The sequence below is a fragment of the Phasianus colchicus genome, chromosome 19 (genome assembly GCF_987193195.1).
Source record: "Phasianus colchicus chromosome 19, bPhaCol1.hap1.1, whole genome shotgun sequence".
In the NCBI taxonomy this organism is placed as follows: Eukaryota; Metazoa; Chordata; class Aves; order Galliformes; family Phasianidae; genus Phasianus; species Phasianus colchicus.
The window spans coordinates 8,553,009-8,569,289 of record NC_143454.1 but is presented as its reverse complement, the minus strand read 5'-3'; the positions used below and the strand labels follow the sequence as shown (position 1 = coordinate 8,569,289).

General features: G+C 41.6%; 1 protein-coding gene across 2 annotated transcripts in view; it reads left to right on the top strand.

Moving 5' to 3' along the window:
• The window catches only part of MED27 (mediator complex subunit 27), an 81,560-nt gene that overhangs the window by 53,589 nt on the left and 11,690 nt on the right, over positions 1-16,281 (top strand). The window contains exons 4-6 of one of the 2 annotated variants that reach the window (XM_031601760.2): positions 7-100; positions 9,426-9,533; positions 15,865-15,906. In XM_031601760.2, coding sequence (XP_031457620.2) covers positions 7-100; positions 9,426-9,533; positions 15,865-15,906 — 244 coding nt within the window. Of the gene's footprint in view, positions 1-6; positions 101-9,425; positions 9,534-10,576; positions 11,737-15,864; positions 15,907-16,281 lie in introns of those variants that run through there. The other variant, XM_031601761.2, reaches the window with a different exon arrangement.

Below are 16,281 nucleotides of genomic sequence, written 5' to 3'. Positions count from 1 at the left end.
TGGCAGATACGTCGATGATGTGATCAATCGCATTGACAGGATGTTTCCTGAGATGTCTATCCAACTCTCCCGGCCCAACGGGACCTCTGCAATGCTGCTGGTGAGTTGGGTCGTTTCGTCCTTTCAGATGGATTTCTTAAGGGACTTAATTGCTATTTCTAAAAGGCAGGCTATTAAAGATGATTTTTTTCCCAGAAACATGCTGCTCTTCGTTTGACCCAGCAGTGTAAGATCTCTTTTGCTTTTAGGCAAATAGATGATGAAAAGAATTTCACCTTTAAATGCTTTTTGTTGTTAAATAAGATTGTTGAAATATGAACGTGAGGTCAGATACTGTGTTTTTCAGCAGTCTTGGCAGTGAGTGTATCTCAATCACGGCAGTGAAGAAGAAAAAGAAGTAAGGGTAGGAAGAGAGAAATTGTATTGGTTTCCTTTGTCTAAATTTGTTCAAATTGCTCTTGGTCCAATGAATTTCTGTTTTATGATGAAGTCAAGAATTTGCCTTTGAAGTAAATGAGCAGTAAAGGCCGGATTACGGATAAACAAGTCCAATACATTCGACTTATTTCTGCCTGACCAAGCAAGATTTCATTCCAGAAGAGCCTATTGTTCACATCAGTTCTCACAGGCAGCTGCTGTGCTTAAAGAAAGAGACGAGTCTGTGAAGTTTTGACTCCAGGACAGCAGCACAGAAATAGGGTCTGCTGAACTCTTACAGCGTGGCACTTGGAAGCTGCTTCTCCTGCAGCCGAGTAAAAGACTGAAGTCGCATCTTCTGACAGCTTTTAAATAAAAGTGGAAAATTGTATCCGAGTGAAAATTTGGGACCAAATCAGCCTTTTCCATCTCAGATCGTTTGTGGCACATCCTCACATAGGCTGCTATGAAAGGCTCGTGTGAGTACAGTTGTTGTTTCCAAGCAAATGGTAAAAGGAATCTAGAAATCAGATGTTTTGTCAAAACAGCTTTCTTGAATCAAGAATTTATGTTTTTTTAGTGTTTGTTAAATTGAATACTCTGTTATTTTTAGGTTTTGCCTGTATTTTTCAAAAATACTATAAACGTCTCAATAATAAGTGTAGCTGTGATTACATTCCATTTTAATTAATCAATTCTTTAGCATCTTAATATTAACTTTCTTTGAGTAGCCTAAAATTTGCCAGGGATTAACTGAGTCAGAGGTTAAAATATACAGCTGGCTTCCACTGGCATTAAATCATTTAATCTGCAATTGTTGGATTCACCAAGTGGAACAACATATTCCATAAAAGAATTGAATTCATCAGTGCAGTCTTAAGAAGCTCTAAGTCGTGGAAGCTTTTGCATTTGCTGTTTAGCTGACTTTATGTTTAACTGTTTCACTGTAGAAGAGAAAAAGTCTCATTTTACTTCCTTGCTTGGAAACCATTTCCATTCTCTTAGAGTCCCTCACTGCATCCAGTAATTGCCTTCTGATTCTGATGGCTTTTTGAGGTCAGAAAACATGTGATACTTTTCAAGAATTGGGCACAACTGGGAAATTTTGTGAGTTATCTTGGATAAAACTGGTTGGCAAGGTGCATTGGAAAAATGGTAACTGTAAAAGAAGCAATTAGTAATAACTTACCAAATGACGTTGGTCTCTAAATCAAGGACATTATTATTGCTACAAGACAACAGCACTGCACTGAACCAATGGGTTGCATATCTTCCTTGGATCAGAGATCAAAACCACTGCTTTTAAAGTATATTTTTGCATGTGATTTTGTGATGGGTTTATCATTTTTTCTTTTAGGCAGGTTTTCCCTCTCTCCCATCTGTCTCAGTTGATGTTGCCAATATGGCACTTTCCATCTGGCCCCGACTGCTGCAGAAGCTTTTGCTGTTTTCAGCCACAAATCATTCAGCGAAAGGTGCTGCAGGATGGGCAGTGTGAAGAGCACCTCCCCCAGAAGAAGGGAGTTTTCTGCAGAACTTGTCATTTCTCACTCTGAACTCATCCCAAGTTAGATGTGGAGCTGCTCTTCCACAGCAGTGATTTACCATAATGCCAAGGGATTCGGATAATGCTTGTTTTATTTAAAAATATTTCATGACCATATACAGTTCGTCCAGAGATAATTAACTAATCAGAATCTGAACCAGATTCTTTTGTGTAGTGTTTGTATCATACCTGCCATTGCTTATGAAGATCTTGACCATAGAGGAATTGTTGTCATATGGAGATATCTTTAAATCCAGTCCCTTGGTTTGCCAAAAGCACACACATTCGTCATCAAAGGCACTGATAAGCAAGATGTATATTTTAAGAACATGCAAACTATTGGAAGGAGGTGGGGAAGAAGGATCAGGGCGTGCCTGTGAGATTCCTTGAAACGTCAGAATTACTGGAAATGGCCTCAAAATCATCCTCAGGAGAAAGAGATCTAATTCAGAAAATTTCAGTCCCAAACTGATTGGTGCCCACCTTCATATTCATGTGGAAATCAAGTCACATCCTTAGCTGTGATGTGGGGCTTTCAGAGCCTGCATCTTTGTAGAGAGGTGATCACAGCTGTGGGAGCTGCTGCTCTGAGTCCCAGGGTTGGTAACCTCTGCATGATGCTGGGCTCCTCCTCAGCACAGTACAGCTCTGCAATAAGCTGAGAACTTTAAGCAGGGGGGCTGAAGAAAGTATTCCTGTGAGCACAGATGCTGTACATTGAAAGGTTTCTGCCTGCTGCTCCTTCGAGGGTGCTGCTTCCTCAGACAGTAAGGAGATTTTTGTGTTGTAGATTTATACACAGCAATTGTACCTCATTAGTCTGGATTTATGCTGCACAGACCAAACACATAAATAATTGAAGCCTTTCAGAGCTGTGTGAAATCCTCAACCGACTTTAAAAGCAGTTTACCATTTCAAGGTGCTGTTTAATCCCAATCTTCACCAGTGATTTTTCTATTAATCTTTTAATCGCGCTATGCATAAAAAAGACTAAACATAGAATTATATCAGCTTTAATAACAGTGTTATGCAAAATTAATTTGCAGCAGCAGCAGAGGGAACTGAGGCCTTCTTAAGATTTTTGTGAGATTTTGTTGGTCAACTGCCAGGAACTGTAAAGAGAGAAACCTCATCTCATGTTAAGAAAACACAAATCGATTTTTAATTAATGAAAAATACCTGCAGTTTTGATGGTGTTAAATAGTTAGTTGTATTCCTAGATACTATTCCTCTATTTCTAATGATGCAACCATTGTATGGTTGTTTCACATACCTTGTTTCTGTTACCAGCATTAAGACTATCTTTTTCAGTGTGAAACTTCTAATTCCTGAGTACAACTCACTCCTTTGATATCAGAAGTATTTTACAACACAGTAAGTATTGGTTCCATATGAACTTCTTTATGGCCACGCACCTGGCCAGCCCTATGCAAACACAGCAACTTCTGCTCATCTTGATCCAGGAGCCACTTGGTCTTCACGCAGCTTTGTCTCCCCAGTGTTTGTAAAGCTGTGTAAGGTCACTGCTCTCCAAGTCAGGGACAGCAGATGAATATTTTTAGAAATAATGAATAGCTTTCTGTATTTTGAGCTGTTTCTGAAGCATAATGCTCTGTGTAACTAACTCTCCACTGGAAAAGTTGTTTCTTCCAAAGCAAAGCTCATTTCAGAAATTGCCATTTCTTGTTTTCATGTTATCTTACAAACTTTCTGATGCTGAAGACATTTTATGCATTTATACAGATGCCTAAAATTTTAGTGGATCTCTCTATAAAAACATGAAGCATTTTTACACAGTTTCTGTTCATTCTCAGTAAAATCAGACACATTTTCAACTTTCAAATCTTGTTCCAAGCATTTTAAACAGTCTGATTGTATGGAAGTGGGCTGTATTAATTGCAAATAGGCTAGACATCTGTTCACTGAATCTGAATAACTTCTTATGTCTGAATGTTGTTTATCGGTGTTTTACATAAAATCATGATGATTTTCTAGGGGGAAAATGGATTCTGAAATTATTTGTCCATTAAAGAGGGCTCTAACTGATTCTTGTTCAAGGCACCTTATTCTTGGGAGAGGTTGGAGAATTGGAAATTGTGACCTGAAGTTAGAAGTATTTTTTTTTATAAGAAGTTTCATTTTCTACAAGGTCCAGATCCACTTTCATCCCTGTGAAGTTCCCACTGTGCTGTAATTCAGAATAGAAAGAGACAAAATCCATTTTGCCATCCATAGCAGTGCTGGACCAGCATCACCAGTTCATATGCGTGGCACCAGTGGCACAACAGCAAACAAAGTGTCACACAGTGCTTTAGTAGCTGAAAGTGCCATGGTGCTAAAGGAGAACATCACCAGCTTATCCTTAATATGGCAAAATCATTTAAATCCTTTATCTACGTTAACTTTTTATCGTGCACTATTGCAATTAGGTTCAATTAATGAAAGGCAAATTCCAGCCCTTACATTAAAATAAGGAGGGGGGGAAAAAAGAGGAAAAAATTCCTTGTAAAGAACTAATTAGTATGGTTGTTTATTTAGACTCTAATAGCTTAATTGCATCCTATCTTGCTATTTACAAATAGGCATCATTAAAGAATAATGAGCATGTGAGGGAAAGTGCAGCACTGATACAGCAGCAGATGAGACACAGGGAAAAAAACCCAGCTGAAGGTTCTGGGGGGGGCAGTTTGATTTATGTAGTGAATACAAAACCTTCTTTTTCAGTACATACAAATAGGATTTCCAGCCATTCTAGTGATTAGTAAGATAGATGTAGGAGTGGGAGGAAAGGCTGCTGGCTGGCAGTTCCAGGAGGAGCAGGTGCCTGGCCTTTTGCTGGAAATGCATACAGCTTGGTTGCATCTCTGCTTTGATGTTGCCTTGTTCTTTTGAAAGGTGACTAAAAGCCTCATACAAACTCGTGGTCCTTCCTATACTAGCAGGGAGGTACCCTGTTAACTGAAAATAATGTTGTCTTTCTTTTCGCTCTGCAATGCAGAGCATCTGCAGTTCAGATCGGCAGCAAATTCCCTGGGATGCTGAGGGGAAATCTGGAGCTTTGGGATTGTTCTGCTGGAGCTCGGTGCTGTCAGCACGCTTTCTCCTAATATTAAACTTTCAGATAAATCTGAAGAAATTTTGTTTGTTAATGCATTTTTAAAATCATTTATAAAAGGCCCTTTCATTTGCTATCCATTCCAATGAAAAGGCCAAATTAAGGGGTGTGTTGCAAGCTATTTCTTCCAGGCAGAGTTCTGGCATGGCAAATGGATTTTGATCCTTTTCGTTTTGCGGATTAGTTTTGGCCCTGACACTGACTCATTTGGAAAGGTATTTCTTTCTTCTCCAATTGGTGAGCTGTGCTAACTGGGAACGTTTTTAACAGCCTTACAAGAAATTATCTGAAGCATTTTCACTGATTATTCTGTTTCCCCTCCCCCAGACTTGGCATACAGCATCTGTCATCTGCTCTTTGAGAGTTATCTTAGCGATAGACAAAATATTTTTAAAACTGGGATATTTCAAGATCTTTATTTTCTATATTTTTGTCAGAAAAGCTGCATAATATTGCAGATTTCAATCAGCTGCCTGTCCTACCTTCGTCTGGTGCCTGCCGACTTGGGAAGCAGGGGCATTACGGATAACTCCACTGCCTGAATTCAGTGCACTCGAGTTAAAAGCCAGTGAGAAGCCCATTGTTTTTACACAGACCAAAACAGAGGCTGCAGAAGTATTTAACTCACAGCTGTTCCATTTTCAGCTCACAGAACTGTGGGGCATATTTTTTCATTCATATTAATTGAATTTTAAAGTGACCTTGTACACGTATTGATTTGAATTAAAATCTTCCACATCAAGGACAAGTTGGCATATATCCTACAGGCAAAATATTAAAAAGCCAAGTGCTGTCTTAACAGGGTATCGACGGAAGAGGTTGCAGTTTAATGGGAGAAGGTGGCTTAGAAGGGAAATTGTTGCCTTTTTGTTGCAATGGAAAGGTATCCTTTCGGTGTAATAGAGGAGCTTCGTGCAGCTGCTATCTATGGCAGTGCAGGGGTGCATTGTGCCCATTAAAGCAGGGAGAGCCTTGAGCCCCAGCACAGCACCCTGTGCTCCCAGAGTTCAGAGCAGAACTCTCCACTTGTTTTTTTTGCTGTTGTTTTTTATCAGAGCCATTGGGTTTTTGTTCCCTTCCTTCAGGTGATCTGCGGGGATGCAGCTCTGCGACCAAAGGTGTAAGTTATAGTCCGTACTTGGGCTTCAGTTACTTGCATTCAGCAGGCATCAAAGGAAAACTGTTGGCTGGAAAACATGATCTTTAAAACGTGGTTTGTGTGAACAAAAACATCACATTCTGAAAATGGTTATAAGTCCTGATCATTAGAGGGAAAAATAAAAGGTCCCTCATTTCTTGTGTACGGCAGAGAATGTGCTTTATCCTTTAAAGAGCTGTGGAGCATCCTTTTGGCTCCCACGTGTAACTGCATCCTCCAGCCTGCTGATGGTTCATTCTTTGTACTGCTTACCTCAGAGTTTCAGCACTGTTAAAAATGATGAACTGTAAGTTCTCAGTGCTTCTACATTTCTTGAGACTTAACTCGTGTACTATTCCTGCTATTCCTTTTGATACGACCCTGCAACAATTGTCTGGAGGTCCTGATTTCTCTTCCAACCTCTCTAAAACTTACAGGAGGAATTCTATGCTAACACAACAGCAGCACAAAATAGGGGAGTGTTCTGTTTCGATGCCAGACTGCTAATTCACTGCTAATACTGCTGTGTGAGCAGAGATCCCAACACAGCACCTCACCCAGGGAGCTCACTCTGCAGTGTGCATTAAGGGTGGCTGTACACAGCTCTCCCAGGTATGGGAGACGAGGGAAGGCAGTGACCCTGCTTGTTTGGCATTCAACAAGTGGGTGATGTGAGCTGCTGTCCTGTTCCAGCCGGCAAAATTTGGCCTTTCAGTTTTGCATGATGGATAATAGCTGCGATCTGGGTAACAGCGACAGCTTCTGAAAGTGAAAAGTGAATCGCTGGAAGGCTGTGAAAATGGATGACCTGTAAAAGGGCAGTGAGCTGATGCAGAAGCATTTCGAGAAGATTTGCGCAGGTCAGCCTGGTGGGGAGGTTTGGGGGCAGCAGGATGTGTATGTGAGCAAGCTGGAGTGCCAAACATGGGACTTTTCAGTTTGTTCCATGTAACTACTAACTCTGAGGATTTTCAGGAACATCCCACACAGGCTTCGGAGCAACTTCATCCAAGTTTTTTTTTTTTCTGCCTGGCAGCAATGTGAGATATGAACGCAGGGGAAAGAAGTGAGCATCCACTGAAGTGTGTGAAGGGAATGAAAATAGAAAATATTACATATAGAGCCGTGTCTGGGAGTTGGTGGGACTGCCTTTTTGCTCTTCATTAAGAAGATTTCTGTTTTGTTTAAAATTTCTTCTTTTTCTCCTCTGAATTTTGCTGTGTGTAATTGCACAGTGTGGGGTGGAGGCAGTTCTCTCAGTAGGGATGCATCCTAGAAAACCGCTGCTCTTACTGAGGTAGAAAAGAGTAAATAAAAAACCAATTAACTCTGACTGTGCCGACAGCTTTTTTCAGAGTGTCTCCAATTTCTCATCTTGTTTCTAATTAATTCTGCTATTATGACAAAGTAGTTCTGATTCCAGCAGATGATCAGCATCATAGAGCAGCCACATCTGGGACTGTATTTTTAACTTAGTTGTTACAGTGCTGAAATTCCTCTGCTACTTTCTTCTTTCCTTTACTTGCAGACCAACTAGGTCTTGTTACAGAGGATCCCAGTAAGTACCACCTCTAGGCTGAAATTCACAGCAACTGAGACCCTTATTGAGTTGCCTGAGGATGCTGAGTAGTTCCGTACTTGTTCATGAAGTCCCAGTGTGGTGGAGGAAGGTGGGAATCAGGAGGAGCTATTTGTGCTGTGGACGTAGCTCAGGCCTTCTTGCAGGCTACCCTACGTCTGCAACAGTTTTTTTCTTCAAAAATTTCTTCTGGCTTGCTTTTTCCTTTATGTTTTTGAAAAATCCTGCCCAGCAGCCTGTCATCTTGAAGGCTGTCATTGACTTCTTTTTCCCTTCTCTTTCCCTTGATCTGTCTGTTGCTGTCAACTCATTCTTTCCTCTTGCTCTAACTCTTCTGGCCCGGAGTTGATTTTTCCACATCCCACACCAAAGAGTTGTCATCAGTTCCTTTTAGGATCTGTAACTGTCCTGCTGTATAGTTCTTTAAAATAGGAAACTGGTATTTACAGCACTTTGGGTGACTGTTCTAAAAAGCTCTGTGCTGTCACTCCGTTCCTACCCCCATTTCCCATCCCAGCACTGTCCTCCAGCACAGTCCATCAGCGTTGACATCGCCTGTTTTCTGCTGTCTGTGTTCCAGCACTTCATCCAGTTCAGATGAACACATGCGAGAACAATCATCGTCTTCCTGCTAACATCAGCAGATAAATCCGCTCCCAAAGAAATCAGTCACCGCGCGTCTTTATTGATTTGTTGTGTATTTTTCCTTTTTAATTTCTGCTAACGACTGCTGCCTCCCACCTTGTTTCAACATGAGTAACTGGTGCTGACTAAGAGAATAAAGAGCAATTTTGTGCTTTTGTGGGTGAGTGAAAACTCCGCGATATTTGTACAACAGAACAGAAGGACAAGATTCTTATTAGACGTTTCAACAGGATGGAAGTATGAGTTCATCTTTGAGTGTTAAATTGATTTTTAGATTAAAACATCTTCATTATTGGTTTTGCTTTTTTTTTTTTTTTTTTTTTTTTTTTGGTCAATACTGTAATTCAGGTTTATTTCTGCTGTTATATTGTGACAGACCAAGATGCTGCTTTTATTCCTTGCTCTTTGCTGTTACTACAAAAGAAAATTAAACCTTTCAAAATGTAAGATTTTTACTGTTGTAATTGCTATTCTCCCACTTTGTTTTCTTGTAAATATTTTTACATTCTTATTGGACCCAATGTGTTTTACACTGACCCAGTGTTTTACACTGAACCTATGGCATGCTTTTAAAAGCTAACATTAGGAGAGTTGATTCTTCTTTCAAATTATTTTTGCTTAAATGGACTCCCATTGGCGAATGTGGAACACATTGAAACTAATCATAATTTGCTCGTTGTTTTTTGACAAGTTATTGAGTTGTGTTGTTTATAAAATGGAAAGAGTTGCCTGGCTGTGCCGTGTCTGCACAAGGGAATTCTGTGAATTCATACATTTTTGGTTGCAAATGAATGTCTGCTCTGCACTTTATGGTCTGTCTCTTCCTCATAATGTGCGCAGTGTTTTCAGATCTTCTATTTTGTTCTGTCTATAAAATATTGAAAACTGAGATTGCATCAGCTGAAGCTGTTAACATGATGGTCTTGTGCATTCAGACACCATTAGCTCTCCTTCACCTTGTTTGTCCTTTCCTTGTTCTTGATAGGTTACCTTAGGAAAAGTGTTAAAAGTGATAGTGGTGATGCGGAGCCTCTTCATTGACCGGACGATAGTGAAAGGATACAATGAAAACGTCTATACCGACGATGGCAAGGTAGGTTATCCTGTATCCAGCAACCATCACTTTTATTTTTAGCTGATATTTAAATGTCAGAGAAAAGGAATCCCATCACAAGTATGCTGGAATCGCAAAACTGTCAGAAGGGTTTGTGGATGTTTTACAGGGTTTAAATTTATCATGCTTTCCTTGGATTTTTCATACCCGAATGTCTGACTTCTTTCTAAGCTCTGATGCTCTTGCTTGAATTTCTAATTTATCACCTTAGACCCTCAGTTGCCTCATTAATAGTGTCTACTGAGAAAACATTTTTTCAGTGTTCGAGCACATCAATAGCCCAAGGTTCAGTTTTCTCTTTTCTGAGAGCTTTTGGGAAATCTTGGGCTAGCTCTGTGTTCAACTTGATAAGCTCAGCCATGAGAATCACTGCTAGGTAGTCCTCAGTAATTTCCTTGTCAGTATTAGCTCGTCTTGAACAGCAGCTACTAAAGGTGAGTGTTCCCTGTTTCCACGAGGGTTTTGATTCATCAGCCATTCACCCTGCTTGAACCCTTGCATTTCTCCTGGCTGCATGCACTCCAGATGGCTGCCTGCAGCCCGAGTTTGGGACAGAAGCTGATGCCCTTGGCTCACGTTGTTCCTCCTTGGCTCAGGGTGGAGTGGTCTCTGTTACTGAGATAGCAGGACACTCCTGTGCCAGAAACAGTACTAAATGCCTCCATGTTGCACATTTTCTCTCTGGAGCTTTCTCTTCTGATTATGAAGCCTATTAAAATACAAAGTTCATTATATCAAGATGAGTACTTGGCACCCATAGGCCATGTTATAATGAGGTGAGACTTTTTTCCTTTCAGAAGTGATAACTGGATTTCAGCACACAGCAGCACGTTGTGTACTGACCCAGGGTTCAGCAGCTCCAGTCTGAATCTCTGTTCCCCAGAAAAGGCCAGGAGCAGATCTGCCAAAAAGTGTAACGCAGTTATGTTTCCCAGATGAGAGATTCTCACTTGAAGGGGGGGGCATTGGCCTAGGGAAGAGTAAAATAAAAACTGACTGATTTTTTTATTTGCATTGCTCAGATCTACGGGTTTAAACACCACTTTGCAGCAGAAGCAGTTGTACCCCACTCCCAGTATATCAGCATACAAATGCAGACTAAAGCATCAGCCCCTCTTCGTCCTGAGTTCTGCTGGGAAGTGAAAGAATAGCCGAAAAAGCGCTGACACCACTTGTTGGTTTCCCATGTCACATTTCATGTGGGTGTGCTCATTTTCTCCAATGAATCTGGTTTCCTTTGAGGCTCCCTTGAAATATAATTATGCTGTATGTGCTGAAAAGATGAGTAAAAGTTCCTTTGCAAAACTCAGCATCTGGTGTGGAGCTTCTGTCTCGCTCCAGGTTAGCTCTCAGGAGAGCTGTGTTCCTCCACTGTTGTCATGTGAGAGCGGTTCTCAGCACGGCTGGCTTTGGGCACGGGGCACTAACCTTTGTCTGTGTCCATAGGGAGCAGTTACCTCCTCCTGAGCAGCACTGCTAACACCTGCTTTGCCTTCTTGCTTCAAGCAGTCTGCAGGGGAGGCTGTTCTCTACCAACTTACATTTCAGCATTCTAAGTGGGGCGATGCGACTGCTCCCACAGGGCTGAATGAACCCGTGTCTGTGCCGTGGCAGTTTCTATTCCACTGGGCCATCTCAAGGCTGGAGCAAAGCTGGAGGTCTGCATTTTAGGTATAAATAGGAACATCTCGTCTGACTTTGGTAGAACTGGAGTTGCAGCCTCTTAAATCACGAGTTAATTTGGCTTGGAAGATTGAATATATGCGTAGCTTGCTAGTTTTGCCAACTGGAGCACATATTGACAAACAGTGGGCTCCCTTTTTTTCCACTAATTAACTACACTGGTAATTGGAGTATAAGAATAAGATAGTGCTCTTGCAATGATTCGCTTTACTTTATTGTGCCTGCTGGGAATGACTGATTACAGTCAATTGCAAACATAGTCCATTCCAATTCCTTCTCTGTCACAACAGCTGCTGTAGGGAAAGTGCTCCACTGTTCTGGCTTCTCAGTTTCTAGCCTGGTGCTGGGAGGGAAGCAGTAGCACTCAGAGACTCAGAAAGGTATGAAGAAGATCAGTGAGTATCCTCTATGTTAGATAATAAAAGTACAGAGAAGCTTTGGGGTTGCTGTATGGAGTGTCTGTTTTTCCCATGAGCAGTTTGCACAGCAATTGCTGATTTGGGGGCAGTTCTGAAGCTCTTCTGTTTTCTGTAAGTCATGCTGAAGACGGGATGCTGGAATAAGTCATAGCATCTCTGCACTTCTCTACGTGTAAATAGCTGGGTGGTGGTTTTTGAGTAAGCCTGCTAAGCCACGTATCAGAAGGTCCTTTAAGTAACAAAAGTGAGATTCTCTGGGGGGATTTCTCTACAGGGCGAGGTCTGGGGCAATGCAATGTATTCAGCACTGTCCAACAAGAGAGGAAATGGCCATCATTGGGAAACTGAAGGACGGCTCAGGCAGTAAGTGGAACATGCCTTGTGAGGCACGGAAGAGGAAAGCACAACTGGTTTAGCAAATTTTGCATTTCTGGGAGGAGAAGGGAGAGAGAGCAAACAGGAGAGGTATTGACGTCCCCTGGTGCATTAGGCAGGCAGATCTAGAAATAAAACAAACATGGGTGGCTCTCAGAGCTGTGGAGCTGCGCGTGGCACAGCTAGCAGGTACACAGGAGAGCTGACGTTGCATTATGCAGGTTGCTGTGGGTTGCTGTGCGCTTAGACGTCGCGCTGTCTGCGCTGACAGGAGCTTATGTGAAAGCTTCCCGTGGTCTCTGCTGTACTGAAGTCTAGTTAAATTGGTTGCTCTCTCTTACGGACTTAAATACTTTCAAAACGAAGGTGAAAAAATGAAAAAATAGTGTTAAGCTTTCCATGAGTAAAATAGGATACTGCACTTCGGCGTTTTATTTTCAAGCTTTGCTTATATAGACAAAGCATCAGTGTGTTTCTTAAGTGCTTCATGTACTTCTCTCGTGAATTATTCACAAACCCTGCAGAATGTGTCTTTGCCAGGTTGCCAGCTGCATAACTTAGACATTTTTGGTGACACTTTGCAAAAACAATAGGTGAGCTGTGGCAGGGCTGTCATGCAGCCGGCTCTGTATGCTGACTGCTCTGCCTCTCTCCTGCTTACTGTACCAGCCCATCACGTCCACCCCATACTGATGTGTTTTAATTAGCCCTGTAGCTTCAGCTATGGCACCGTGCCACCTTCGATTTCAAACTTTGACATACTCATTGTGCACTGGAATTTAACCACGGATAGTAATTAATTACTAATGTTGTCCTGATTCCTGAATAAATGAAGCTGTGCAGCTCGCTCTTGCAGGGCAAGGCTGATCGTCAGCTGAACCATTAGTTAACCTAGTCTGCCAATAAAAATAGAGATGCATCGGGATTCTGCTGGCACGGTGGGTAACACCCTGCTTCTCTTTGGATTCGGATACCACCAAGCACCATGGCAGGGTGTATTTGGAGTGGGTACTTAGCATCCCCGCCTAGCCAAACTCTGATTTCTGCATCCGTTCGACTTAACTAAAGAAACATAAGTGTCTGTCGAATTATCATGTTAAGGAACTGGGGTTATGTTAATGCTGTGGCTTCATTAATTACCCCATATCAATAAGAAAAGGCAGCTTTTAGCCTCCTAGCGTAAGAGAGGAAAAGAAATAGTAGTATCAAAGGAAAGCTTCAAAGACAGCCGGAGCTGTCTCTCGGGTAATTTCTGATCCCCGTATTCTTTCCACTTCAAAGCTGGATGTGTGTGTGTTTGGGTGAAGGGGGGGTTGAATCCGATTTCTCTAATAAGTGTTGGCACCGGACCTGTTTGATATTAGATGCAGGGAACATTCTGATTTGTTATCGCCTTTGAAATCGTTCAGATGACCTTCAGAAAATGGCCTCTCGTTACTTATGCTGGGGGTGGGTGGGGAGAACGGGGCGCTGGGAAAAAAAAGCCCCAGTTTAATTCACATGCAGAGGATGCCCTGGAATTGTGCTTTCAGCAGTTTTTTAGTTACAAATGTGTATCTTGATTGAAAGTGAAAAGTTGAAGAATAATAGACCTGTAACGACGCATTCTTTAATCCGCCTCTGCCTTCATCCTCTGGTTGGGGGAAAGGTGGTCAGTCATGTAGGGTTTCTGCATGTGCTTTGGGGAGGGGCTGGTAGCTCTTTTTTTTTCTTTTTTCAGCTTGGCTAACATCATACCTAGGAGACTTTCATTACTTTTTCAGCTCTCCAATCTCCTTGTCAACTAATGAACATTTCAGAACCTGTTGGACTCATCTTAATGCTTAATGCAGCATCTGAAGTGGGGTTTTTTCTTTAATTTTTTTTTTATATCTCAAATCTACCTAGAGAGGATCACACACTGGGCGTGATCACTGGAGATTAGCAAAACCATGTATGTATTCCAATTATAGCAACTCTGTCTGCTTTTGAAGCAAACCCAAACTTACACAAAAACAGCTTAAAAAATCTGTATTAATATTTTATTTTTAAGTGTAGACTTTTTTAATATGGAAATGTGATGCTTCCTTCCCTACAGGCACAGGTACACTGTGCACAGAATGGTGCATGGCTCCAAGTCCCAGCTGGGCTGCTGCTCGTAGGAGCGATGTTGGTGTTCAGGTTCTTGAACCTGCCTTAAGAGCCATAAGTGTAAAGTTTTGAAGGTAACATGCCTTAGGGTACTTCTGCCTTCGGCTGACCTGGAAAAGGCATTGAGGCATCAGCTGCCTTCTGTCTCACGGCAAGGTCAGCACTACTAAGCCATGACACATCCATCCAGAAGTGATGCTAAAATCTTTAACAACATCACCCGTCAGGCTGAGGTTTGGAGACTCAGGAGTCACTTCTGTGCCACTGTTCTGAAGGCAGCCACGTAACAGCTTTTGTCTTAAAGGGATGGGGATTGGTAGCATTCTCAGCCATTTTACCTATGTGCATTAGTTACTGGGGTTCAGTGGCTTTCCCCCTCCTGCGTGTTTTATGCACATGCTGGGACTTCTTCCGTTTCAGGCTCTAACCTGTGTGCCTGTCAGAAGGCTTGTCATTCCAGCTGCAGCTTGTGAGCACTGCTGCAAGTCAGACTGAGATAACTGGCTGCACTTTATAATAAAGGAGGTGAACCCAGCACGGAGTTGCTTCCTTTAAATCCATTTCTTTTAAGGTGTAAACCTGGCAGAGCATGTTTAGTACCACACTCTGTTTATTCTCAAGATTGTACATTTAGCTTGAGATCTCTTATTTACATTTTTAGCATCACTTGTCATATTTTAATAAAATATGTGTATTATACAATTAATGAAACAACTAAATAATGCAATGCAGGTCTTATGTGTGCATTTAAACGCATTTCTCCAAGAAAGCCAGAGCCACTGTATGTGTTTATTTCTCCATGATTAAAGGTGAATTTGCAAGTGAGGACATGCCAGGGGATTTTGTGCACTTTGGAAGAAACCTGGCACTAATGAGTGAAGCTGATGGCTTTTCTTATCCTAGTGGTCGAGCATAGTGGGATCTATAAGACAAAAGTGATTTGCAAGTCAGGGGTTGAAGGAAATTCTCCTTTTTTTTTTCTTCCCTGCTGCTTTTCTGTGACAGTACAAGCTATTCCACGGGGCTGGGCTAAAGAGCACTGGCACATCACTTCGAAGCGTCCGACGAGCGAGCCATTCGTTGTTTAACAAGGGCTGCATTACCTTCTGCTTTCTGGGGTTACTAACATTTATTTCCTATCCAGCTGAGCACACGCTTATGTCGTGGATGTGTGCAGTTATCTACAGCCAGTGTGATTTTGTCTGCGGGTGTAAATGTAGTTTCCTAAGGGATGCTTTATTTAGCCCCAGAAGAGCAGTGCTTTGGCTTAATTCAGCTAAACGTTCTTTGTGTCATTTGTAACTGAATCACTTATTCAGACACAAGACGAGCATCAACTTAGTAAGAATGCCCTCATTTTAGAAACAGACCAAAGCTGATGAATATTTGTGCAGATCAGCCGCAGCCTCAGACAGATGAGCATTTTTTAAAGGGAACACATTAATTCAGCAGATCTCGTATGTATTTTTTTTTATTGAAACTGTAATGAACTGTGTTCCTTTTTCATTGCAAAACAAATTAACTCTGATGTCATTATTTCCCTTTCTTAAATTGCAGCAGATACAGTTGATGGGTCAAAGTAGTGAGCTGAGAAGTGATGCTCCATAGCTCACTTTGGCTGTGCTTTGAGTTGAACAGCTGCTTCCATTCTTTTTCATGGTAATTACACGTAGTAATCTATAACTTTGTTTTTCCTATTGCAGCTTGACATATGGTCCAAATCCAACTATCAAGTGTTTCAGAAGGTAAGTCCCACATCGTTTCTCTCTATGTAGCACACGTGAGATACAGGTAGGGTTGGTTTTAAATAAAACTTCATAATTTATTCCTTTGTCATCTGTTACTAATCCCTTACCATTTATTTCCCATCACAGTTTCAGTCAGTGGTTTGGAATGGGAAGCTGGAGGTTTTACTGCCATGGACTTAAAATTTCATGAGGAATTTTGAAGTACTCTCTGTTTTGGTTTAAATTTTTAGAGGGAAGGAAGAAAGTTATTTTGGATTTTGTTGTGTTGGATTCGTTCTTTTTGGTTGCCTCCCTCCTCTGGAAACTCGATATCTTGGTATTCTGCTGTCTTCCATGCAGGGAGGAGAACATTCATCTTTGAAGGCCTCTTGT